General features: G+C 37.8%; 1 protein-coding gene across 1 annotated transcript in view; it reads right to left on the bottom strand.

Moving 5' to 3' along the window:
- Positions 1–25,322, bottom strand: part of LOC132121009 (myosin-binding protein C, cardiac-type-like) — a 36,152-nt gene extending 10,830 nt beyond the window's left edge. Inside the window, exons 1-24 of the mRNA XM_059530211.1 lie at positions 25,178–25,322; positions 22,710–22,979; positions 21,435–21,578; positions 21,236–21,322; positions 21,004–21,152; positions 20,783–20,900; positions 20,613–20,661; positions 18,495–18,554; positions 17,235–17,258; positions 16,616–16,779; positions 14,950–15,082; positions 14,871–14,873; positions 14,076–14,200; positions 13,844–13,949; positions 12,622–12,788; positions 11,037–11,202; positions 7,629–7,735; positions 7,491–7,520; positions 7,223–7,362; positions 6,623–6,688; positions 4,828–4,987; positions 4,370–4,474; positions 3,874–4,062; positions 333–467 (exon numbers count right to left, since the gene is read on the bottom strand). Of these exons, the coding sequence (XP_059386194.1) occupies positions 333–467; positions 3,874–4,062; positions 4,370–4,474; positions 4,828–4,987; positions 6,623–6,688; positions 7,223–7,362; positions 7,491–7,520; positions 7,629–7,735; positions 11,037–11,202; positions 12,622–12,788; positions 13,844–13,949; positions 14,076–14,200; positions 14,871–14,873; positions 14,950–15,082; positions 16,616–16,779; positions 17,235–17,258; positions 18,495–18,554; positions 20,613–20,661; positions 20,783–20,900; positions 21,004–21,152; positions 21,236–21,322; positions 21,435–21,578; positions 22,710–22,979; positions 25,178–25,202 (2,722 nt within the window). The 5' untranslated portion in view covers positions 25,203–25,322. The remainder of the gene's footprint in view (positions 1–332; positions 468–3,873; positions 4,063–4,369; positions 4,475–4,827; positions 4,988–6,622; positions 6,689–7,222; positions 7,363–7,490; positions 7,521–7,628; positions 7,736–11,036; positions 11,203–12,621; positions 12,789–13,843; positions 13,950–14,075; positions 14,201–14,870; positions 14,874–14,949; positions 15,083–16,615; positions 16,780–17,234; positions 17,259–18,494; positions 18,555–20,612; positions 20,662–20,782; positions 20,901–21,003; positions 21,153–21,235; positions 21,323–21,434; positions 21,579–22,709; positions 22,980–25,177) is intronic.
- Positions 25,323–27,394: the final 2,072 nt, after the last annotated feature.

The following is a 27,394-nucleotide window of genomic DNA, read 5'->3' as shown; positions in this document are numbered from 1 at the left end:
TTATTTTCATCAAAAGATTATGATTTTTTTTTTTTTTTATAAATGTTTCTTGAGCACCAAATCGGCATACAGAATTATTTCTGGAGGATCATTTCTTCATTAAAAAAAAAATAATTATTAAACCATTTCGTTTTAATTGAATTTACATTTCACCATATGTGCTTTTTTTTTATTAATGCAGCCTTAGTGGAAATAGGAGGCAAAATCTATTTAAAGATCAAAATCAAAATCAAAATCGGCAAACTTTTTTTTAAAACTACTGTATTCTTATTATAAACACATTTACAGAAATTCTGTCACAGATATAAATCTTTGAACCATCCGATACTTACAGCCTTCTTTGCAGTATTCAACCCCATAGCCTTCGAGTTCAGCTGAGCCCATCCTCTCTGGAGGCTTCCATTTCAGAGAGATGGTGGTATCGCTGATGTCATCCACACACAGGCCAGTGGGCTCGCTGGTCGGAGCTGTGGACAGGAAGTTGATACAAATGAGCATGTGTTTCAGTCAAAAGAAACTATGTTCTTGTATAAAGGTTTGGCCAAGTACCATTTCCTTTGTAATGGCAGCTGGAGTAAATAAATCATGTACCATCTGACACTCTTATTTGTCTTTCCATTATCACTTTACTTTAAAATTGGTTAGGATTTTTGCACCTAGCTCTGAAATGATGATGTACTAAGGATTAGCTTTGTCAACTGACAGCAAGGAAAACCCTTGTGTGTATGAGGTATTTTGAGTGCAACATTTGATGTATTACACTTATATACTGTTACTAAGCCATCAAAGACAGAGATAGTACTGGACACTTTTAATACTGTGACGAGTGGGGCGGGGCCGAGGGACATGGGAGCGAGGCCGGTGGAGTGATTGGAGATGAGCTACACCTGTTCGACCCGCCGGTCTCGAGGCCCATGGAGGAGATGGAAGGATATAAAACTGGAGCGACGACAGTGAAGGGCGAGAGAGGACCAGGCCTGGGCTTTTAGTTGTGTTTTGGTTTTTATTTGCGCGCACCAGTCGTCCGTGAGGGGCTGGTGCGCTGTTTTGTGTTTATTTTGCTTTATTAAAATGTTGTTTGATTGTCCGCCGGTTCCCGCCTCCTTCTTCCCGATGACTGGGAAGTCTTTTATCATTACAGTGGTGCCGAAGCCCGGGAGAAGGAGGGACGCGCTGCTGAAGATCCCTCGCCGCTGTGGTGAATCCGTGGTGCCATCGAGCAGGCGAGGAGTGTGCCGCCATGGACGCTCGAGGCAGTGGGCTGGAGCGAGTTGCCGGGGACGGGCGAGCTCGCTACCGGCCGCCCACGATAGGGAGGGGCGGCTGCCAGGAGATGGAAGGATATAAAACTGGAGCGACGACAGTGAAGGACGAGAGAGGACCAGGCCTGGGCTTTTAGTTGTGTTTTGGTTTTTATTTGCGCGCACCAGTCGTCCGTGAGGGGCTGGTGCGCTTTTTTGTGTTTATTTTGCTTTATTAAAATGTTGTTTGATTGTCCGCCGTTTCCCGCCTCCTTCTTCCCGATGATTAGCAAGGTTTAATTCATTACAAATACATAGCTAGATTTACTTGGTCTTGTCACTGTGGTCTCCAGTAAAGTTCCACTAAAGAATGTGAAAAGAACATAGCGTTGTCACTAAACTAAGCAGCCATGGAAACTATGGAAGTGACCTCAATTGTGTGACGTTAATCTCCACTTACCTTTGAGACTACCTTTCATGGAAAGCCTTCCATTACTGACAAGAATAACCAACATTGCTTGAATGAGTCTGAGTTTAACTTAGGGTAGTGGTGATATGGGCCTCCTGAAGATATACATGCTGTCTGCTTTGATTTGTAAGCAAGCTCCAGTCTAAAATGTCTGTGCCATATTTAAGCGCCAATGACATGCTCAGGTCAAGCTGTTTATTTATGAAGACTGTGAACTTGCAGCAAATCCAAGAACATCTATTCATATCTAACCAAGAGTTACCTAGAGTGGAAGAATGATTATCTTAATTGACATGCAAACAACCACTCAAAATATGAGGCCAATAGAAATAAACAGAGCAAAATGATCAGGCTTTGCTTTGGTATGCCTATTCAGGCCTTAAGGTGCATTCGCATTTACCATCCTTCTGCAAATTTTCATGGTAAAATCTAGGCCTAATCATTTCAACAGGAATTTGCAATTGGGAATGACAGTGAAAGATTATGAATTTTGCATCAGGTTCAAAATGCAACTTGACATAACCAGCAGAACTCAAAAGTGACTTCATTGTGAAATGTGCTTTATACATCACTACATACTGACAATTACCATTTTTTTGCCATCGACATTTCACTAATGTAACCATATCTTTGAATGCAACCGTTCACACAATCTGCTTGTTAAATCATGACATAAATAATACTGTTTCTGGGCCCAAGCCTCTACTTGTTTCAATTGAGACTACTATCTCAATGGCATATCATTACACAAGCTTACAATACAATACCCATGTGGATAGGCATTATACAACTGGTTTAGGATTTAATGCTACTCTATGTAGTATTCTTGAAATAATTTGATGACAATGATGCATCAAGACAGTCGTAAAAAGATATATAAAGGTGTCACCAATAGTATAATCCCTAGATATGAATAATCTCCACAAAAGATAGTTAGAAATAGACGCCTACTGCCAACAGGTTTAGGTTCTGGTTCTGGCTCTGGTGGGGGGACAGTTTCCTCTGGAGGTGCTTCTGCAGATGGTGCCCCTTCCTCTTCCGGTGGTTCTGCTTCTGCTGGAGAAGCTCCATCTTCAGGAGGAGCAGGAGTTGCCTCCTCAGCTGGAGGTGCAGGAGCTTCAGCACTGGCCTCTTGTGCAGGTTCTTGTGGAGGTGGTGCTTCTGGCTCTGGCTCTTTGGTTTCTGCTGGGACATCGGGCACTGGCTCGGCAGGTGGTGCTTCAGCTGGCGGTGCCTCAGCTGGCTTCTTCTCAGCAGTCTTGGGGAGCATCGGTTTGGTCATTCTGTCTCTAGATCACTTCAGTCTGATGAGTTTTACCAGTAGAACCTCCTGAAAAGTGTCTATCCTTTCTGTAACACCTGCTGTGGTCTTCTCTGGGCACAGTGACGGTGACAGGCAAGTAACAAAGGAAATGCACTGTCCTCCCCCTCCTCTCTTTTGACAATGCAGTAGATACAGCTTTGCAAAGTGCTAACATGCCATTATTTATAGAGAAGGATGCCATGGATAGTTTTCTAATCAGCTGTCTTTTAACAGACAACTGTCTATACAGACAGCAATGCTTTTAATGCAGCTCACTATAAGATTATGTTAAAGATGAGCAAAAAATGAATGCATCATTAACATGTCTATTGTTTAAACTGAAAAGGACCCTTTCACACAACTTTAAAATAACACAACCTGTTAATTGTACCAATTATATGAAAAGATGTGGCTAAATAGCTCTTTGTCTCTGGAGAGGAACAGCAGCCCTTATGGGATAGTTCATCCAAAAGTTAAAATTCTGCAATAATTTGCTCAACCTGATGATGTTCATGACATTGAATTACTTTCTTCTGTATAACATTAAAGAAGATATTAAATGGATGCAATGGAAACCGACACTGGATATTGCAGAAGAGCGACGTGAGGGGTGAATAAAGAATGATGTTATTTTTGTTTTATCTAGTTTTGTTAAACTATCCTTTTACTTGGCAATCACAATACAGTATATCATAATGAAAGCAGTGAATGGAATCCATCAAACTGGCATTCCGCATATGCTAGCCTCCTCACTACATATTAAAATTAAATATCTGCAACAGAGGCTTTAAGAAATGCAGGGGAAACAAACAAGTCCCTAATATGTAAGCAAAGTTCTAAATCAAAGCAGTGGAACTCACCAACTGGCACAAATGGCTGGGAGGCAGCACTGGGACGTGACATGCCGATGGCGTTTACTGCGTAAACACGCATTTCGTAGGATACACCCTCAATCATTCTTTTGGCTTCATATGCGGTCTCTTTATGAGGATCAAAATTGAGTCTCATCCATCTATAGCTCTTTTTCTTCTTCCGTTCAAGAACGTAACCTAAAAGACATTAAGAGCACATTGTTATCATCATGCATGTCCTCTTCAGTGCACATTTAAAAGGGGATTTTCAGCAATATTATAGGTTTATATTTTTCATTAGGGTTGTTTTTTCATAATATGTAAGCTCCTTTACTTAACTTCAAGTCTGATGAAGTTTATGTTAAGTTAGTGGTTGAGTAAAATTTATTTATAGTTTTTGGGAACATGTGATGTCAACAAGACTTACTAAATAGAATATGAACTACTTATAGTAAAGCTATAGAAAGCTCTGCAGTAATACTGTGTACTATTATTATTAAGTCACCTATGACTGGCTGGCCACCATCAAAGAGTGGGGGATCCCATTGAACAACGCATGAATCTTCACCAACACTAAGGATTTTGGGAGCTTCAGGTGGGTCTGGCACATCTGTAAAACATCAAAAGCTTAGTCATGCCATTTCTTCTGTAAAGCTAATATGCAGCTACATTAAAGGCATTTTGCTCTCAAATGGCAGCTCTCTTCTATACATTTGAATACTGCAAACCTCCTAAAGGCAATACACACAGAGTGATAATAAACAGACAGAAAAAGATGTGGACAGTTTAGTTTGTGGCCTTTTGATGCATTATATGTTAATGCAGTTCTGAAGTGAATTAACAGTTCTGAAGTGTACAAAAGAGTGCTGCAACATAGCCCATAATGAAATCAGGGCATAACTTCAGCCTCCTAGAGAACAGCTGTGAAACATACCCATCGTAATGTGGTTTAAAGAAGCTTACCAACAACTTTGACATTAATGTCAGCTGTATCCTCTCCAGCAGGATTACGTACAATGACAGAGTACACGCCCTCATCCTGACGCTCCGCCCCCTCAATGGTAAAGATACAATGGCCTTTGGTACTCTCCACATGGACACGCCCATCTGAGTCTATCAGCACCTGAACAACCAATCAAAACCACTTGTTTAAAATGTAAAAAATCAATCTGGATCAATCACAGGCCTTCAAATTCAACTCTGAATTCAGGCAATCAGAAATAGATAACAGAGGAAGATCTAATATAAAACTTGCAAATGCCAAAACACCCATAGATACCACAAATATCTGAATTATCAGATAATATACGTTACCTGTTAAATACCTCCTATGCATGGATGATGGATTTTCAAACCTTATACTTTACGAACTTTAGATTATAAAAGATTCACTCACCTTGTAGACAGTATTCTACAGAGTTGTGTGTGGTTTGTGTGAAAAAACTTGCTTCATAACTGTCAAGATCTCAAAAGTATGATGATTTGTGTGCTAAAGGGATGCTTGTGTTAATGTTATAGCAGCTTGTCTCCTTTTTACCCAGGAAAAGACAAACCACAGTTAAAGTGGAGAAGAAAAAAGGTGCTTTATCAAATTTTAACAATTTCAATCACTAAATTATATATATAAAAAAGAAATACTTAAAGGAAAACTTCATGTTTAATAAATAAATAAGCTCATTTTCCAACTCCCCTAAAGTTAAACAGTTGACTTTTACAATTTTAGAATCCATTCAGCCTAGGGTGACCAAATGTGCCATCAGGACACGTCTTGGCCAGGATTTCTATATTGCCTTGGCTTTGTTTGCGCTGCGCAGACCAATTGTTGTATGACAAAGTACAGTGAGAGCTCTAGAGAGCAAACAACTTGTGCTTTTGAATCGCTCTCATGGTACTTTAATGTCATACACCGATCGGTATGCTCAGTGCTGCTTCAAGTCCAACACTAATATGTTCACATATTTGCATCGATTTGACCGTTCTCTGTAGATCCCACCTTCTCACGCACCACGATTAGTTGATTACGTACAATGACTGCATGGTACTGGTCAAACGATCATTACCTTTATTAAGTATGAAAACAGGAAACCAAAGCCAAAACCTGGATATTTTAGGCAATATAGAAATCCTGCAGGACGTGTCCTGGGAAAATGGCACGTTTGGTCATCCTAATTCAGCCGATTTCCGGGTCTGGCAGTAGGACTTTTAGCTTAGCATAGATCATTAAATCTGATTAGACCGTTAGCATCTCGCTCAAGAATGACTATTTAAAACTTGACTCTTCTTGACTCATCATTGTGTACTTTTTGTGAAAATGAAAAGGTGCGATTTTATAGGCCAATATGGCTAGGAACTATACTCTCATTCCAGTGTAATAAATAATCAAGGAACTTTGCTGCCGTACCATGTGTGCAGCAGGCGTAGTGACTATTTTCATGCGCTGTGTAATATCACTGCGCCTGCTGCAATGAGAGAATAGTTCCTAGTCATATTGTCCTAGGAAATCGCAACTTTTTATTTTCCGTCTGTCTTAGTACACGATGTAACTACAGAAAAGTCCCAAACCCAAAGATCAGTTTGGATTCGAAAAAGGTCAAACTCAACTGTTTATATATATGGAGCGTGACCCTGGATAAATTGATCAAGACTGCATCGTCATGCAACATAGGTCAATAACATCACAGCCAAAGCAAGAAGCATATAAGACACATGATTATGTGCAGTGTACCAGCATTTGGGGATTATTAAGGCCCAAACTCACTTCACCGTTCTTCACTGTCCATGTATGCCTTGGTTCAGGTCGCGACTCTCCCTCCTTAAAGCTACCCTACATGAGCAGAGCAGAAGCTGTGAAGCCATGGCAACCAGGTCAGAGGTTACGTGTTAGAAACTGAACTGTCAACCTTCCATCTCAGCACAAAACTCCCAGTCCCAGTGAGCCTCGACAAGACTTTCTGGTTATGGCTGGGAGATGTTACAGTACCTACCTGTCAAGGCTTCTGAAGCCCAGATGATGGATCTCCTGTTACATTTGTAGGACAACATGGCAAATCGTAAAGAATTACAGTACACATATAAAGCATACCACAAACTGCAGGTGAATTCAAAAACATAATTTGTCCTCAAAAAATGATTTTCTAACTAAATAACATTCTAAAGAAAAAGTTTAGCGTAGGTTTGGGTATTCTGCTGTTTTTGACAGGGCTGCATTTTTCAAGCAGATCTTACAGATCATTACTGCCAATGGTTTTACAATCTATTTAGGCTTACAATGCTTTTGGGAAACACAGCTCAGACCTATTCGCTCAGACAGGGATTGTTAGAAATCGATACCAGACAAAATTTAATGAATCACTCCTACCTTTTCTCCTTTTGTCCAAACCACGGTGGGGGCAGGATCTCCAGTAATTGGTACATCTAGTCGCAGTTTGTTTCCAGCCACAACCAAGATTGTAGACTCAGCAGTGCGGCCCATGCAGTCCAAATGAATCTTGGGAGGATCTTTAAAAGAAAATGTTGACACATTTCTAAAAATATAGTTTTCTTTCATTTTAATATTTATGGTTTAAATGTAGTAACCAGAAACACATCATGATTATAAATGATATCAATACTGTTTTTATTTTTACCTTGGCGAGGAACGAAGTCAATCTTGACCTCTATAAAGATAAAACAATAATTTCAAAAACAATGGCACAGATTTTTAGTCTTTTTTTTTAAAGAGCAGTTTAAACTCACATTCTTCAGTAATAATTAAAAGGATGTACCTAAAAAGTTGAGCTTGGCAGAGAGATTGAAGGCATAGCCCTCAGGAACGAAGGTGTAGTCAGCCTCATCCTCTGGCTTTACATCATCAATGGTCAGTTTATGAATCCTAAATATAAACAAAAAAGTATCTTCACAATATAAACAACTAAGCAGTGTTGCAAGGTGATGTTGTAACATCCATATTTTCTGTATCTTTTAATTTATTAATAAGGGACCTGGACGTTAGCACTCAACAAATGCTACTTTTCTGATAATGAAAAGTTTGTGTTCTATCATTTCTGTTTTGTTCGTCTGTTTTGATTCAGAACCAGTGAATGATTCTTTTTTTTTTAATAGGTTCTTTTCAAAGAATGGATCAAAACGATTCAAATGTGTTCTGGGCAAAATGATGATAGTACATTTACCATCCCACCATGCAAAGACTTCTCCAGTCTTCTCCCAGACTGAATTCTCCAGTGCACCAACAAGCTCCAATGCACTTAGGAGGAGTCAGCCTGGACTCTTGCCTCAATAGCTGAGGCTGATTCTATTGGGGTGGGTCGAGCACCTTAAATTTAACAGCCGGTAGCAACATTGGTGTTATCACCAGATGAAGCGCTTAGAGGCAATGTACACTGCCCAAGTGTGCAATGAGGACATACTGACACATTACTGAAAAAAGCATGAGTCCTTAGCCTACATAACCCGAGCGGAGAATACTGTATGCCAACTACTGCGTGCCTGTAACACCACATTGCAAACAGTGAATATTGACCCCTCTGTACCTCAGTTCTTACAGCATGCCCTGTTCACTATAGGTCAAGTGATGCATGAACTGAGACCCTAACAGCACGACACCAGGTATGGCTTGCTCAGGCAAGGTTGCCTGAAGATTGTAAGAAGACATTTAGGGAACTACCAACTGTGCTGGGACATCTCTTTGGCCCCAACATTTCTGAACTACAAGAAAAGAGAATGGAGTTATCAGAGGCCACACAATTAAAGGTGCATCTCAATAAGTTAGAATGTCGTAGAAAAGTTCATTTCAGTAATTCAACTAAAATTGTGAAACTCGTGTATTAAATAGATTCAATGCACACAGACTGAAGTAGTTTAAGTCTTTGATCCTTTTAATTTTGATGATTTTGGCTCACATTTAACAAAAATGTGGCATGGCACATGACATGGAGGATTTTTTGGTCTCTTGTTTCTCATTTTCCTCTTGAAAATAGCCCATAGATTCTCTATGGAGTTCAGGTCTGATGAGTTTGCTGGCCAGTCAAGCACACCAACACCATTGTCATTTAACCAACTTTTGGTGCTGTTGGCAGTGTGGGCAGGTGCCAAATCCTGCTGGAAAATGAAATCAACATCTTCAAAAAGCTGGTCAGCAGAAGGAAGCATGAAGTGCTTCAAATTTTCTTGGTAAATGGGTGCACTTGACTTTGGTTTTCAAAAAAAACCACAATGGACCAACACCAGCAGATGACATTGCACCCCACATCATCACAGACTGTGGAAACTTAACACTGGACTTCAAGCAACTTGGGCTATGAGCTTCTTCACCCTTTCTCCAGACTCTAGGAGAAAGCTTTCCGAATGAAATACAAAACTTGCTCTCATCTGAAAAGATGACTTTGGACCACTGGGTAACAGTCCAGTTCTTCTTTTCCTTAGCCCAGGTAATACGCCTCTGATGTTGTTTGTGGTTCAGCAAATTCCTTGACAAGTCTGTGTGTGGTGGCTCTTGATGCCTTGACCCCAGCCTCAGTCCATTCCTCATGAAGTACACTCAAATTCTTGTAAAGTTTTTGCTTGACAATCATCATAAGGCAGCGGTTCTCTTGGTTGGTTGTGCATCTTTTTTTCCACACTTTTTCCTTCCACTCAACTTTCTGTTAATATGCTTGGATACAGCACTCTGTGAACAGCCAGCTTCTTTGGCAATGAATCTTTGTGGCTTACACTCCTTGTAAAGGGAGTCATTGATTGTCTTCTGGACAACTGTCAGATCAGCACTCTTCCCCATGATTGTGTAACCTAGTGAACCAAACTGAGAGACCATTTTGAAAGCTTAGGAAAACGCTGCAGGTGTTTTGAGTTGATTAGCTGATTGGCATGTCACCATTTTCTAATTTGATGAGATAGTGAATTGGTGGGTTTTTGTTAAATGTAAGCCAAGATCATCACAATTAAAAGAACCAAAGACTTAAACTACTTCAGTATGTGTACATTGAATTTATTTAATACACAAGTTTCACAATTTGAGTTGAATTACTGAAATAAATGAACTTTTCCACGACATTCTAATTTATTGAGATGCACCTGTATCTCAGGCTCCACAGGCTCCTTCTTTTAGGATGCCATTTACACCGGCTCACTCACACTACTCAAGCTCAGAGTCACCACAGCTGTCAGCAACTTCAAATGCCCAGCGACACAGAGTGGCTGAAGAGACTCAGTCATGCTGCCCTTATCCCCGCCACCATCAAGGAGGACCATGTCAGCGCCCCCATAACCATCGGATGTTGCACACAGTCGACGTTCTTCGATCTGTGATGAAAGGAGACTGGTTTGTGAGTGTAGACTTGAGTGATGCTTCCATGTTCCCATTGCTCTCCACCACAGGAAATTCCTAAGATTCAGCTTTCAGGGTCAGGTCTATCAGTTCAGAGTCCTTCCATTTGGGCTATCTCTGGCTCCTCATGTTTTTTATGAGATGCATGAGTCCCTGTCTCCACTTTGGTCCAAGGGCATGAGGATTCTACTCTAATTCCTTGCATCTTGGTGGACGTCATGACGTGACTTTGTTGTTATTTTTCTCGACCTATCTAGCTGATGCAGTGATTATTCACTCTTAGCACTGCCTCTAGCGGTAATACAGATTTCTCAGAACCACAGTTACACACATAAGTAAAATTTCTTTTACTACTTTTACAACTGAACAAAGGGAACAAAAAGAACGCTGGGTAAAGGTACAGGTCAAGAAATTCCAAAATACTTAAAAAACTAAAATTACCATGAAGTTACAAAAGACTATGACGTTTTAGACATGTTTTTGTGATTTATGTAAGCACAATACTTAAGCAGTACCATTAAAAATGCCACATGACTACAATGGTGTAAAAATGGTTACACATTTTTATTGATATTTTATCATATATCATTAAATGTTATTTTACTAATTTTTTTATGAATACCTTGTTTATTATACTTTACATTTTATACCTGTTTTAGAGCTGCTTTTGGCAGTATGCAGTGTTTTTAGTTTAGCTAAATGTAAACACGCATCGTTTAGCTAAACCATGTTTTGTTTTTTTGTTTTTTGTTTTTTATCTAAATTTGAAGAATTAACCTTCATTTGAGACTTTGCTAACAGACATGAGGAAATCTCCCAACATAATATTTAGTAACACAAATGCACTCACCTGCCAATGTGTGTGATATGAGTTCTGGCATCAGGTTTCACCTCCACTCCATTTTTGTACCAGATGCCTTTTACATTCTCATCAGAAACTTCACATTTGAACACAGCCTGGTCTTTGGCCTTTACTGTCAGGTCAGCAATGTTTTGATACACCTCTAGCTGTTTCTCTAAAGGGTCAGAGGTCAAAGAGAACACTAATTATGGATGCTTACCACATAAATAAATAAATAAAACCAATAAATAAAATGTAACATGGAAATAACATGTTTAAGATGTAACATCATAGTTACATGGAAAACCTTTGAAGTACCTTGATGTAACATGTAAACACTAGAGTTTGTGAATATAGCTAGTAAATGTTCAGAACCCATAGTATAGACATCTGATTCTGTACCATTTTTAAGGGATTTAGGCAAGTTAAAAATTAATAAAATGATAATTGAAAAATTATTTATATTATATATATGTTATTTTTAGAGCTTGACAACCCTTGTCACTATTTGCATGAACAACATGCCTGTTGTGGTTTACGAAAGAAAGAAATCATATGGATCTGCAGCAACATGCAGGTGAGTAACTGATTCATGTTTGGGTAAACTATCCCTTTCAGATAATAAAGAGAGGTGGGGTAAAGAAAGGTAACAATCCCACTGATGGGCTGGTATAGTTACAGTATTACTGGGCAGCTTTTTTTCTGTACTTGATCAAAAGCCCAGACAAACGGATAGCAGACATACCTGGGTTTCAGTTTGCTTGTAAAGTGCTATACATGCTTCAAGACTCAGAATAGGAGACAGAGGGAGTAGAGAGAGTGAGACAGAGACAGAAGCAAACAATAAAAAGAAATTGGAGAGAAAGGGAATGAGTCATAAATTTTTCTTAGATGCTATTAAAAGAGAGGGACAAAGCAGTTTGTGAAAATGACCAAAAGAGAGAGTGAGGAACAGACAGAGTCACCTGCTCTGTTAAAATATATGGGTCAGGCGGTCTAACAATAGCTGACTTGTTGGTATTGTGAATGTTAACCTTGTACAGAAGTGTTGGTGGCCATGTTTTCTAAACTGATGAGAGGTGAAGTTTAAACAATTACAATATGTGCAAAGAATATATATATATATTATTGCTGTCAAATGATTAATTGCGACTAATGGCATCCAAAATAAATGTTTTAGTTTACATAACATATGTATGTGTACTGTGTATATTTATTAATACACACACATACAGTATATATATTGAAAATATTTACATGTGTATTTATATTTATATTCTTATATTTTATGTTATATATAAATATATTAAATATATAAACATATATTTTTCTTAAATATATATATGCATGTGTTTGTATTTATATATATATATATATATATATATATATATATATTTATATATACACACACATATATTATGTAAACGAATGTTTATTTTTTTTTGGATGCGATTAATCGTTTGACTGCACTTGACTATATATATATATATATATATATATATATATATATATAATTTATTTATTTATATAATTAATTTTAACCAAAGTCTGCAAATATAGGAGGACTTGAAACTCTCCAAATTCAGATATTTACCCTGAACCATGAGCTCTGCTAAAGATTGTCCTCCATTGGTTTTCACTCTGTAGTGGCCACAGTCCTCCTTGGTCACATCATTAATGATAAGGACATGCTTACATCCATCTTTCTTGAAGCGATATTTAAAGGACTCATCTCGGGTAAGTTCCACTCCATCTTTCTCCCTGTACAGGTCAGAATTTTGGTAATCATTAATATTTGTTGATGCTTAGGTCAGAGTTTCACTGAGCTGTGTGTCTATATTACACATAAACATACATAAATGCAGTTAGAAAAGAAAATATGACAGAAAAGATTACAAGAAGGAAATTCCAAGAAGGTTTGTACCTGAACATTTAAGAACAAAAACATTTTTGAAGGTACTGTCATGGCTAACACTAATATGGCACTCAGTAATGCTCACTAATAACCACCTCAGAAATGTAGAGCTTGATTTATGAGCATTACAGCAGGTTAGTGGGAGCAATTGGGATAAATCAAATGGCTGACATGGTAAACGACTAACGATTTATATTAAGTTGATAGCTGCTAATCTTTTCTCATGCTTACATAAGCTTTTACACCGACCCCAAGCAATGCAACTCCACATCATACCGATTCATTCCAATCAGTATAGACTAAAGACACAAAACCGCATTATTACCCCTTTAGACTTGTACAGTAATATTAAAGTCCTACATTGTGGCATTCCATTCTTAGGAACAGTATCTACTTTTGCCTTTCTCCAATCATGAAAGTCATCCACTATTCAAGAGAGGTGCCTTAAGCCACCAGTGACTTTCTCATTCCATTCTAGGACACTTGTGAGGTGCTAAAAGGCTGCTATGACCTTTTCCAGGAACTGATCATTTACAGCCCAGGGTGATATAGAGCCTTGGTTACAGCTATGGCATAACCAGCACTCACTCACACACCACCATCTGTCAGTGAGTGTGTGACTCACCCAACCAGCCAGCCATGCTAAAAGAAACACATATGCCATCTACTGGACATCTGTGGAATGCCAGGACTCTGACTCATCCAGGACAGCTTGAGAAAAGGTCACCTTTTCTAAACCCTTCTCTGGTGTTCTTTGATATCTTTGGTGTACCGCAGCCTAGTACAGATATAAGCTTATCATGCTCATTATAGATGCACATTTTTTTCCTAAATATGTCATGGAAAATGTGTCACTTCTAACGGAAGGGAAAAGGAAGTGTGTGCATGTTGACAGATCTACCATTTGACTTGAGCCCCCTCTTCAGACACTTCACACTCAAACTCTACTCGTTCTCCCTTCATAACCATCTGATCCTCTAGGTTACGTAGGATCAGAACGGGAGGCTCTGAGGGCAGAGAAATGAAAAACAAAAATGCATAAATTACATAGCTAAAAATATTTAAAATAAAATCTTTTCTGGTCTATACCTTTTTTGTCTTTTCTTAGAGATTCCTGCCTGCAAGTTAATTACCTTTAACAAAGAGCTCAGTGACGGTCTTCTCTTCTCCAATCATGCACGTATAAGCAGCATCATCTGCCAGAGTACAGTTGTTGATGGTGAGGAAGCGTTTGTTGCCTACGCTCTCAAAGATGTACCTGTGGGAAGATTGGAGAAAAAAGTTTAGTGGCAGATCCAGGTTTGTTCTCTAGATGGGGACAAATCATCACTGTTGGAAAGGCTCTTCCTAACGTACATTAACAATGCATGTCAGAATATGAACAAAAAGCTTGTTTAACTTGAAAAACCTTGATATGATGACAATACGATGTCAGAAATACTGTGGCAAACAAATAATAGGCAATTGTAAACATATGACAAGTCTCGCTTTAAAAAATTCTTCAGTTCACAAGAGGTATTTTTATAAAAGGTTTTTTTTTTTTTTTAACTAAGGTCACTGAAAAATATTATCAGCCATTTGGGATAGTTTTTGTTGTATTGTTATTTGAGTCCTTAAACATCTGACAGCCTCCATCCATTGGCACAGCTGACATCTGAGTTTACAGAGCTGTTATGTATTCTTGGAAAACTGTCCCTGCATATTCATAGTCAACAGGCTGTTTGAGACATCTAACCCCACAGAGACAAGCCTTGAAGTTGCTGATTATGTTTAGGCTGTATAGTGTCATAAGCATATTGTTGATGAGTGCCACTCACTTGCTAGGGTTGACAGCGGAGAGCAGGAAAAGCGACCATCCGTCCATAAGCACAGTGTTGCCAGACGAAAAAGAAAAAAAAATTGAGTTTATTGTAATCCTTTCCATATACTTACTATTCTTAGAATGCATTTGATACAAAGGTTTGTTTGTTTGTTTTTGTTTTACAGTAAAAGGACCCAAGTAAATACCTTCCAGTTGGGTGTATTTCTTGTCCATTCTTTAGCCATTTAACCTCTGCATCTGGATTGGCCACTTCAATTTGCATTTTGATCTTGTGTCCTTTTTCGACTTGGTAGGCTGGGTCCAGCTTCCTCAGAAATGCTGTGGTTAAAACATAGATGAAAATTAGAAAGAAATGTGATGCACATGAGCATGTTAAGAAAATGTATATTTTGTATATTTTGCTCTTTCACAAAGTCTTGATTTTGTTTTGGGGGTGTACTAGAACAGGATCTCATACTAGGTTGTTCGAAAAACACATTATTTTTCACATATTTGACATTATTTCAACACCTCTCTCCCCAGTCTGGATTGAACAGCTTGAATAGTTCCTGGATCAAATGAAGGTCCGCCTTCTGGAATACAAAATGTGTATCTCTGCACCTGGTCAGGAAATGTCATGCCCCTTACCATAGCTGCCTGGCAGCTTCAGTGTAAAAATTGTGTCAAAATCAAATAAATTTGAGCACGATTTAAACCTGGTGATTCCACTTTAAGTTTGTCTGCCTTGGGAATCCGACATAGTGATAACACTCGTTGTCTTCTCTAGTGCAGCTCAACCAGGTCTCGTCCCATTAATCGATATTTGTGATATCACAAACCCCAAAAATATGCGTTGTAGTCCAAACAATTCGTTCATTGTAGTTTTTGAAAAGTGATTTCTGTTAAATAAAATATCTCGTATCTTTTTTATGCTCAACAGCAACATTACAGACTAACTAAAGATGAAAAAGTGAAAAAGCATAATAGGACCCCTTTAATGTCATCATCATTCCAACTTGACCTATCGCTAACAGTCAAATTAGTAAATGACTTACAGTGCCTTGCAAAAGTATTCATACCCCTTAATTTTCTTTAAACATTTTGTTGTGTTGTTGATTTATTTCAGACTGCTTTTAAATTGCCTTCTTTCACATCAATTTACACTACACACTACACAATGACAAAGCAAAAAAAAAAAAAAGATTTGTGACAACTTTAAGCAAATTTATTAAAAATGAAAAACTGAAATAAATACTATTCATACCCTTAACACAGTTAAGTCTTTAGCTTAAGCACCTTTACAGCCTCACATCTTTTTGTGTATGATGCAACAATCTTTGTACATTAGCATTTGGCAATCATATGCAATTCCTCTCCTCATCTCTTCTCCTCTCAAGCTCTGTCAGGTTGGATGGGGCATTTTCAGGTTTCTCCAGAAATATTTGATTGAGATCAAGCTCAGGCCGTGGCTGGGCCACTCAAGGACATTCACAGAGTTGTCCATAGGCCACTCTTGCTGAGTTTCTGAATGCTCTGGACTAAGTTTTCATCAGAGCTATCACTATATTTTGCTGTGTAGAACTTTTCTTTTACTATGATGAGTCCCTTAGTCCTTGATTCACTGCTGATGAAAAACAGTCCCACAGCATGAGGCTGCTACCAGTACACTTTACTTTTACTGTGCAGGTGATTGGTTTCCTTGATGCTTGGAACTGAGGTTCATTAGGTTCATCAGACCAAAAAATCTGTCTATTTTGTCCTACGTGCTTGTTTTTCTTACGAATACTTTTCTTATGGATACTTTCACAAGGCATAGTAAATATGTCACTTATGTGGCCTGTACAGTTAACAAAGTTCAACAAGGTTACAAACCTGCACTTTTCTTCTCTTCTTTTTTCATTTTTTTGAGTCTCTTTAGCATCCCCCGCAGGTCTGTGATTCCATACTGGAAGGCAATCTTTTCATACTCTGATGGTGGAGCCTTCTGGAGGATTTCCCATACATCTACCTCAGGCTCTGTGCTCACATGAACAGCTCTGCAACAACAGCAGATAGAGGCTGATCAGAAAAGGTCAATCAAGTCCAAACATCTTATATCTTCACATTGTTTTGATATTTGTTTTTAAACATTTGTTAAAGGAATAGCCCTCCCAACAAAAAGAGAATTCTGTCATTATTCACTCAGCCTGATCTTGTGTCAAACCTGTACCACAAAAAAGAAGATGACTGAAAATGTGTTTCATCCATACAATGCAGTGGGGTCCAAAATAGCTATAGACCCCACTGACTTTCACTGTATGGATGAAGAAAAAAAAAAACATCAAGCAAGTTTGGAAGAACATAAGGGTGAATGATGACAAGTAAGCATGTTAGAAAACTTTTTTTTATTATTAAAGTATAGAAATGCAGTTTACTGTGGCTAATAAATGGGATAAATGTTAATGAATGTTAGTCAACAGATTTTTTATTCTGTATGTGTAAAAATTCTTACCGTGGGCCAGTTTTTAAGAAACTGCTGTTCTTATGTAGAGGCAGAAACCAAGCGTCAAGCATGATAAGACAAACCACAGCAAATTATTGCACATTATCAGGTTCTCAGATCAATGAGAACAATGCATTGTTAAACCATCAAGACCATTTTACAGTTCATATTTTACAAAAGCACTTAAAGCATGCAGAGTCATTGTTGCCTGTTAGAAAGTTCCTCCTTACTTAAATGTTTTATCTTCATGTGCCTTTTGTGTTTACTAAACTCGAAGAGTTATAAACTATTTGAATGAACGTACAGTGTATACTAACATAACCAATTTGCTATGCTGTCGTGTCAGAGTCAGTGAAAAAGGGATGAATGTGTAGGATGTGAAATAGCATAGGAATCGTGAGAGTTATAGGTTTATTAATGTGATTAATTAAGGAGTGCATGAGTAATGACGAAGGAGTTTGCTAAAAATGTGATGTGACAAACGTGACTCTGTCTATCTAGTTCCAAGTGGGTGTGCAGTCGGCAGAGTGGAAAAGCCTAGAAGGACTAAAGTTGGCAATCAGTGGCTGATTAGGAGAGAGAATAATCAAGGTATCACACACACACTCGGCAATAAAACACTCAACATTCCTTCATGCACAAGCAATCAGATCAGTGTGAATGACTTACTCTCTGAACATGGAAGTGGAACAGCCAGAGGAGAAAATGGGGGGGGGGGGGGGGGGGGATTAGACATAGATGAGCCTTAGAAGGAATAAATCATTGTGTTGTTCAAATACAACAAACAAAAAATAACAAATTGACAAAATAAAGCTTACTTTTCAGTATTAGAATGATATCTAATGAACTCATTCACACCATATGAGTTCAAACAGCTGAGAACACTTTAAAAAAAATCATGGATTCAAAACTAATTTTAGGCATCAGTCAATAAAGAAAAAAAAAAAGAAACATGATGTAAAATGAATTAACATTAATTTTTTGATTTTGTCGGATTCAACCATAGTCATTTTAAGGCATCTAAATGTATCTAACGTCTTTGATTCAACTATTAAAAGGTCACTAATCAAAAATGTGTGATACTGAGCATGTAAACTCCTCTGTACAAATGTGGTGTTATTACTTCCAGTGAAGAACAAAATGTACTTGCTCAGAATCATGTTAGCTTGAGTGCTGATGTCATTAAACCAGAATTATTTCAAATATATTGCTTTTTCAGTCTCCAAATTTTAAAGTAGGGAATGAATGAATGTAATGAATTAGTCTCACCTCTTTTTCAGTAAAGCACTGAAGTCCAGTTCTCCTGAGTCTTCACCTGCTTCTGTGCTACTGTAGGAGAGCAAGGAATCACAGACCACAAAACATGAGCACACAGATCTATTTTACATTATCACCTCATTGTAGTTTTCAAAAAGAGGTAAAACAGCTTCTGTAACACTAAAATACAGTAATTTATTAAAAACGGATATGTATTTAATAAATAATTTTGTAAAAGAACAGAATATCAAGTGTGTGGATGCAAATGACACATGTTCAGGAGGTATTATTATCTATAAAACATATGGAATGGATGAAAACTACTGTTCAAAAGTTTTGGCATCGGTAAGATTTTTAAATGTTCTTATGCTCTTCAAGGCTACATTTGTTTGATCAAAATATACAGTAAGAACAGTAATATTATTAAATAGTATTAGTAATTTCCTGTAATTTTTAGCAGCCATTACTCCAAACTTCAGTGTCAATTTATGTTGATTTTGTGCTCTAGAAATATTTGCTGAATACAAATGTTTCTTTTAAACAGATTCTTTTTTTAAATGTATTTTAATTAATTATTGTATTGTATTGAAAATGCATCTTTGCTGAATAAATATATTTATTTATTTTAAACAACAACAACAACAAAACTTTAACTTTTTGACCTCATACTTTTGAATGGTAGTGTATACTCACACATAAGAACACATGGGACGGGTGTATAGATGCACAAACAAAACATGCACATCATACAGACATCATTACTGAGGCAATAGAAACTGGAACAGAGCTGCACTATACTGTTTTTGAACATATATTGTTAAAGTATGTCAAAGATGAGGGTTAAAAAAACACAGAAATGCTAATGTACAGAAGAAATCCAATGCAGACCCCCTCTATGATCACACATCACTGTACATACGGTATATCAAAGACCTAGGCAGCTATATAGTTATTATAATTATATTATATATTATAACAAGTGATCATCTCGATCCTTTTTTCCTCATCTTGAGTCTTCTTTCTGATCTGTGAAGTTAGTAGTATTTTAAGGATTTGTATGTACTGTATGACCCATGATGAACTTTCATTAAGGAACGTCTTAAAGACACGAAGAGGAGCAACAAAAGAGACACGTCACTCAAAGGTTTCTATTTCCACTGATTTGCAGCTATTTCCACTGATTTTGACAAGGTGTCAGCCAAAGTTAAGAAGTGCATCAAGAGAATTTCCTGTTATTACGTTTCAAATAACCAGAATTAAAGTATTTCAAAACAGTCACGGACAAATGCAGTTCCTGATTAAACTTGTTGGCAGCGTTATTAGTGTGATCCTCTAATTCGCTCGCTCCTAATCAGTGTCTGCACTTGAAAAGATCAGTGGACAGGGAAATCATATTCACTTTAAGGCCCCCTGCCTCTGATACACCAGTAATGAGTGTTGGGAAATTGCCCTTCTCACAAAAACAGAGAAAAGCGTAAGAAAAGACAGAAGATGAGAACAGAAAGGAAATTAGATTTTGCAAAGATCCTTGGAGAGTGAGTCATAAAGCATCAGCAATGACTAATATCACTCTCCTTAGATGTTGGCAGACAAAGGGACAAGATTGAAAAGGACAGAAAGAAAAGGGCAAGCTATAACATATGACTGACAGAGGGACACGGATGGACACTGAAGGACTCAATGAACTCTCTGATGACAAATCAGAGGGTTTGCTTGCGTAAAGACAACAACTGTGTGAATATATCCACAGCTGCTGCAGCAAACCCCTATAGCTACCTGCCATGTTCTCCCATCTTCTTCTTACCACCTGCACTTGTGCTCCTGGGTAATCAGCCATTCCAAAAAGAGTTAATGCAATATAAATACAAAATGTGAAACCCCAAATATGGACTCAGATGCTATCTTTACATAAAAACAAACCATATAAAGAAGCGCATAGGATCTACGCGCACAAAATCATGTCATCAAACCACACAGCGTTCAAGAAAGCAAACAAACCAACATTTTAAGATGCTGCAAAATTGGCATGATACTGCTAACTTGCATGAGTAATCATCTTTTTCAAATTTTATGATGCGGTTGTTAAAATTAATACTTAATAGTTAATTAAACACGAAGACAAATACTCACGTGCGTCTAAATGCAGTGCGAATATCAAACCCATCTGTTGCACGAGCCTCTGAAGTAGAATGTACACAGTGAAAAGCACACATTACCACTTCATTTGGTACAGTTGTCAATTAAGACTTATTTATTCCTTGTTGATATTTATTAAGCATGCATACAGTTGTTTGTATTACCATGTACTACCAGGTCAAAATTACAGCTGTCAAACTTGTCTCTAGAGGAGACCTCACAACGATAAGCTCCAGCATAGTTGGCTTTAGCTGCAATGATATGCATCTCAAAAGAGTACACCTGAATAGAAAAGGTTTGTTTTGCTTACTTCTGACTTTCAAGCTTTTATAAATAAATTGATATAGTATACTTCATAACTGTTTGGTATTGACCACTGTCGGACCTTAGAGTTGCGGTCATAGTGCTCTTTGAGTTGCAGGTGCTTTCCCGACTTGCTGGCCAGATCCATCCACTTTCCTTTGAACCATTTTACTGTGGGCTTCTTCAGCAGAGATTCACCACACACCCGAGCAACAAAAGTAATGTTCTCACCTATATTGGGGAACAGATTGGAAGAAAAATTAGATTTCATATGCACTATCCATTTCTTTATGACCAGAGGCTCTGTTACTCACCTACATTTACCTCCCCACTTTGAGGCTTTTCAGTGAAGAGACCAGTGAGGTCCTGCCTTGTGTCAGCCCGATGACTCTCAGGCAGACCTTGAAGAACAAACAGAACAATAGGTTTGTTATCCAGTCAATTTGAATATTTTTAAATGTGTAATTAAATTAATTTGCATTTGTAAATATGTCTATGTGCTTTTGTATTCACCTTCAGGTGCTGAGCCATCTGACAGGGTTCCACTGGTGTCCGGGGCTGAGCTTCCAGTAGGTGCTGGTTTAGCCTCTTTAGGTTCTTCATGCTTAGGTTCTGCAACTGCAGGGTCTGGAGACACAGCTTTTTGTGGTTCCTTCACTGCAAAAGTGAAGAAAAATCTTTAAAATGCCATTCTGGCTGATGAAAACAAGTGATAATCACCCATCTGGGTCATAGAAGTTTCCCCTTTCGCTGCTGATGCATGTAAGTCCCTAAAACCTTACTTCCACATCACTAATTTATAATTCATCATTCCTGCATCTATAAAAGGAATTACATATCACAGAAAAAAGGTCTAGGTCAGAGCAAGATGCTAATTCTTCAGCTCATGGGGCTCTTGAGTGTAGCGTTTTAAACTTAAAGCCAGACTCTGTGAGGCAAAAAATCAAAGACTAAAAACGTTTTATACATACCCTCAAAATGCACTATACCTGTCTATCATGCTTTTACTTGCATAGTTTTGTTCACATGGGCCCTTTAAGCTTGGATATTGCTCTCTTAAGGATTCCAGTGGTCACACAAATTAGGACAGTCTTGCTTTTCATCTTCCGCTGTGTCTGGATATTGGATAAACGACTTTAAATAGTTGACTAATAACCACTGACTGAAACAACGCTGTTAGAGACTTAAAACTCCTTTTAGTCCCAATATATCCAGATAAAGCACAGAATTAATGGAGGATTTGAAACATTGGCCATACTGTATATCATGTGACAACTGTGCTAAAACTGGCACTAATATTATTATAATATTATAGTGTTACATTAAACTTTTTCATTTAAATACTTCTGTTTCAACAAGGATAACTGTGTTGCTTTTTTTCCTGAGGATTACAGCTTCAAATTAAATCTATTTGTAACGAAAGACTGAAAAATTTATAAGGCTAGCTATTCCTCCAGTATTTAATTTAACCCATATATCTTTTGTCCATGCACAATGCCTAACAGGATCATAAGCTCCATGAATGGGCAATGAAGGGCATAAGTGTTTGAAGTGAAGAACAGCTATAAGAGTTCTTCTCGAATTCCATGGAAGGCTGAGAAATTCTTAATTCAGCATGCTCAGAAAAAAGGTGCTTTAAAAAACAAGCAGTTGCAACTTTAGAGAAAAGTGAATTGGAAAGGAGAACTGGTTGTGGTGCTCTGTGACTGGTTTACAACTAATTCAAAGGTGGACTAAAAGTGAGGTTAAATACAGGAACATGTGAGTCACCATCCAAACAATACCCACCTTCTGATTCTTTTATCTTTAATTCAAATTTGACCTTTGACACCCCAGCAATAACTGCATATTCCACTGCATCCTCCTGAACTATATTGTTTATGGTGAGAGAGTGCATATTGCCCTCCACTGAGATGGTGTATTTGTAACTGGATGCAATGTCCTTGGAGTCTCGCTGCCATCTCACTTTTACATCAGGCTTCTCAGTCTCTGCTTCAAATATGACCGTTGCCCCAATCTCAGCCGTCTGAGTCTTTGGTTTCTTGGTGAAAGCTGATACTAGAAGGAGTGAGGAAGGCAGGGTAGGTCAGAAGTAAAGAATACATTTCCAAAATCTTGACATCAAGCTCTTATCTCTGAAAATGTCCTGCCCTGACCCCTTTTCCTCTCTAGTCTCTCCGATATCACATAATTTAAATGTGCCTGAAGACTATGTCCTTATGCTGAGATGTTGTTTAGAAATACAAGAAAACATGTACACTTAAGTCACCCTAAAATCATATAAAAAAAAAAAATAAAAAAAAACAGTTAGTTGTGGACTAATGGATAGGGAGTCGGACTTGTAACCTGAAGGTTGTGGGTTCGAGTCTCAGGTCAGGCACAGATTGTAGTTGTGGGGAGTGATTATACAGCGCTCTCTTCCACTCTCAATACCACAACTGAGGCACTGAACCCCCAACTGCTCCCTGAGCACCTCAGCATTGGCTGCCCACTGCTCTGTGTATATTTTCACGGTATGTGTGTTTGTTCACTGCTGTGTGTGTGCACTTGGATGGGTTAAATGTAAAGCACGAATTCCAAGTATGGGAAACCATACTTGGCCACACGTCACGTCCTTTCCTTTGCCCACCAAACGTAGCAAAATTATTACATAGCTGGGGTCAGGATTAAAAATAAAAGCTATCTACATTCCAAACTATAAATGTAATTCTAAACTAAATGGATTTGTGGTGGTCTTATTTTTATGTCCAGTGAAAAAAACCTAAAGCACATGATGTATTTGGTTTATTGCATACCTTGAATTATTACATGCTTATGCATTGTTCTTTCTTTCACTTTGAGATGCACATCTTCAGGCACATCAGTACAAATGGTTTGAGCATAAAACAAGCCAACCTTCTGGGTTTAAAAATAGAATTAATGTGCTCCCCAATGAGAACTGCAGTCCACGTTGACACAGCTGCAGGTAGCTGCTAGATGGATTAGCTAGGATCTATTTCTGTTGTTTATAAGGTACTGATCCCTCTCTTGCCATTTTAAAACCGCTGGTATCCACATTGTCTTTGTTCCACTGCTGCCATCTGGATGGATGGAAAAAGTGATAGTAAACTAATGATGTCTCTGTGGTAAATATGTTTTGAACTATAATGTATGTTAAGCTCAAAACATATTCATCTGAAATGGAAGGGAAACTATTTCATGAAGGTGACATTTATCATGAAGCTTATACTGGATGCTGATGGTTGCCCCTCAAACAAAGCCTGGATGTGTCACTCAAAAGCCTTCTAAATACAATCTGTTCAGTCATAATAAACTATTATTAAGATCATATAGCTGTGGAGATATTGTGAGTCAAGAGTAGTGTTTCTCACACTTTTTTGTCTTCTTTAACTTTGTCCAAGACAATATTCAGCTTTCTTATCTTAGCTTTACATCTGGTATTTGTTGTTAAAAAAGTATATTATGTCAGTTTAATAATGTACATCTTTTTATCATTTCAATTAAGATTATAACTACATAGATTTTAAGACTTATTGGGGCTTCCCTGGAAGTATTCCGAGGACCCATTTGGCCCTGGACCCTGGTAGAGAACCATTCATCTAGAACCTTTGAATAATGCTGAAGAAATTAAAAAGGGAAGAGAAAGTGTGAAGAGAAAGTGTCTGCAGATGGATTTTAGGGCTACCACTAAATGCCATTGCTTAATGTGAAAAGGTCATGCAACTGCATTGTTAGAATGCTGTAGGGCTTAGCGAATATCACCGCAGTAGGCTGTCAAAACAGGTGCAATCACATTATGACAATCCTATAATTCCCGTTTAGGCAGGGTTATTCTGTGCACTTTTGGGAAAAAAGTACTTTAACCCATCGCCATTATTCTATCCCTTTTGCTTAGGCCATTAAATGGGGTTTTGGTTTAAAAGAAGATAGTTTATAATATTTTAATTTAAAATTTTGCCAAGAAGAACTTCACGAAAGGTGCACACTACAATCAAATGCTTTGGATGATTTCCATTCATACAGAAGGCTTAAAAACAGCAGCATGCAGTACTTTAAAAAAAAACATTGTGATAATATTATGAAACAGCTCTTTAAATCAACTGAGACTGCCAAATATATGTTTTTCAAATGACTACAGACCGGTTAAAAGTCTCCTGACATACAAAAATTTGTTATTTATTCATATTTATTGTTCCTCCAACAATATTTTTATGTTATTTGTCAAAGAATTATGAACAGAATAAACACTGGCATACCTGTTTTTTTAGTTGGCTCTGGCATCCTGGTTGAGTCTCTACAGGGTTCCAACAAACAGACACCAACACTTCTCTTTTAATAGATATCCACACCCCCCAAATGTCACACATTACATGCCCCAAACCATCCTTCCCACCCCTTCAACCACGACCTATGAATGAGCCCACCTTCCATCACCTCCATTGGGTAACAGAACTAAAGAATCTAAAGGTGGATGAGGATAAGGAAACAGGGACTGGATGGGTTAAATTTAGAGTCTGACTGTAGCTAAGAATCTTCAGATGTTCTCTCCAAATCATACTGCTTTTTGTTTGTTTGTAATATTTGTAGTATTCCTGAACAACCTCTGACCTTCAGGAAGCCACAGCTTATACATCTGCAGTTTTGTATTACACTTTATATTGTATGTGCTAATAAAGAATAGGTTTATCATGTGTGCCTATACTTTCTTAATATACATAAAGTATGTATTTAGTTTCCTGAATGTAATTCTATCAATTTCCATCTAGAATTAAACAAAGAGATGCTTTATACTGGAGGTTATTATTGCTAATGAAAATATGCATTATGCATTCCTAAGTTTGAACTTTCTGTCTAGAGTCTAATGATAATGATGCTTGTCTAAACTTTTTACTTAACATTTTACTGTAAATAAACATGAATGGACTAACATTTTGTGTCTTTTTCAATGTCTTCTGAAGGTTGTTTCATGGTGAATTAACATGCATATTTTTGCGACTGCTTTAACTTTCTTTCATACTTATGTCCAATGTCTACAGTTTGACCCTGAGACATAAAGGACACAACTGAACATCAACAACCACTAGCTTTTGATTTATGTATCTTGCCTTGACCTTACTTTAAAAAACTCAGCGCTGTCCTTTAACAGGCCTATTGTAATGCACAAATATTGAGTCTTGACAGAACCCTATTCACCTGCTACTTTTAAATACATTGCAAGATATACTGATTATTTCATTACTTTAGCAGAAATGACAGTTCCTTGGTGTCCTTTTGAAACGTAAGGCACTTTCAAAAGTGCTATTCTATTAAATAACTGTTTATCAATTCCATACAACTGTCTGTGAATTTGATGTGTTGGATGTGGCCTACTCTTTTGACCACTGTCACACAAGTCTTTCAACACCTTGTCATTCCAGCATTAGACGGTCACACAAGCTGTTGCATACTGACAACTGCATGGAAGGGATCATTCAGATGGAGATAGACATGAAGGAAAGTTATATGCAGTTGTTGTAATGACTATATATTCGGCTTGGGCCCCGCAGCTGGCTTTCTTCTAATCTAGGTGTGAATCTAGAAGGTTCTGCCACAGCTGAACCATGGTGAACTGGAATGTGACATGCTGTGAGTGCGATTTAAGAGTTTCATTGTAAATCGAGTAACATTTGGACTAATAAGAAAACCAAAAAAATTCATTTTATGTACGCACATCACGTGTTTGACAGAGAGACGTGTATGATGATGAGATCTTGAACATGATCAACACAAATAAATCAAGCACGCACACAGAATATTGGTATTCTGTGAGGGGAGGTCTGTGTCGTCTGGCCTTCAGCAGCTACGAGTAATCTGCGCCCTTGTCAAAGAGGTTAGGGTATGTAGTCCGTCTGGGGTCACAGTCCTAAGATAAGAGCTGGCTGACAGGATCCTTGACCTATAACGAATGCAATAACATCACGCGTAGTGTCATTTCGTACAACAGCAAGGACAGAAAGAACAAAACAAGCAATAATCTCACTGGCAAGTGTTTTCTTATAAATTCACAAACTAATACTAATTCCCAAGCTAATAATGTTTATAATAAAACCCTCCCCCCTTTATTATTGTGATTTTAAACCAGGCAGATTTTTTTTTCTAATAAGATTTTATAAGCAGACAGGTTACACGTAAATTTAATAATACTAATCATAATTCTAATAAATGGCTTGTGATTTTGTAAGACTTCGTTTAAATGGAATAGTTCACCCAAAATTGACATCATTCACTCAACCTTCTGAGGTTATACTTGGATTCCCCCTAGTGGTCTGATTCCAAATTTCAACACACGCACACACGCGCAAACACACACACACACACACACACACACACACACACACACACACACACACACACACACAAGAAACGAAAATATGACAGTTTAATCTAATAATTGATGACAATATGGAAATAAATGGAATACGACAAGGTCTGCA

Source organism: Carassius carassius, chromosome 3 (assembly GCF_963082965.1).
Source record: "Carassius carassius chromosome 3, fCarCar2.1, whole genome shotgun sequence".
NCBI classification, from domain to species: Eukaryota; Metazoa; Chordata; class Actinopteri; order Cypriniformes; family Cyprinidae; genus Carassius; species Carassius carassius.
This window is presented reverse-complemented; position numbering and strand designations above follow the sequence as displayed.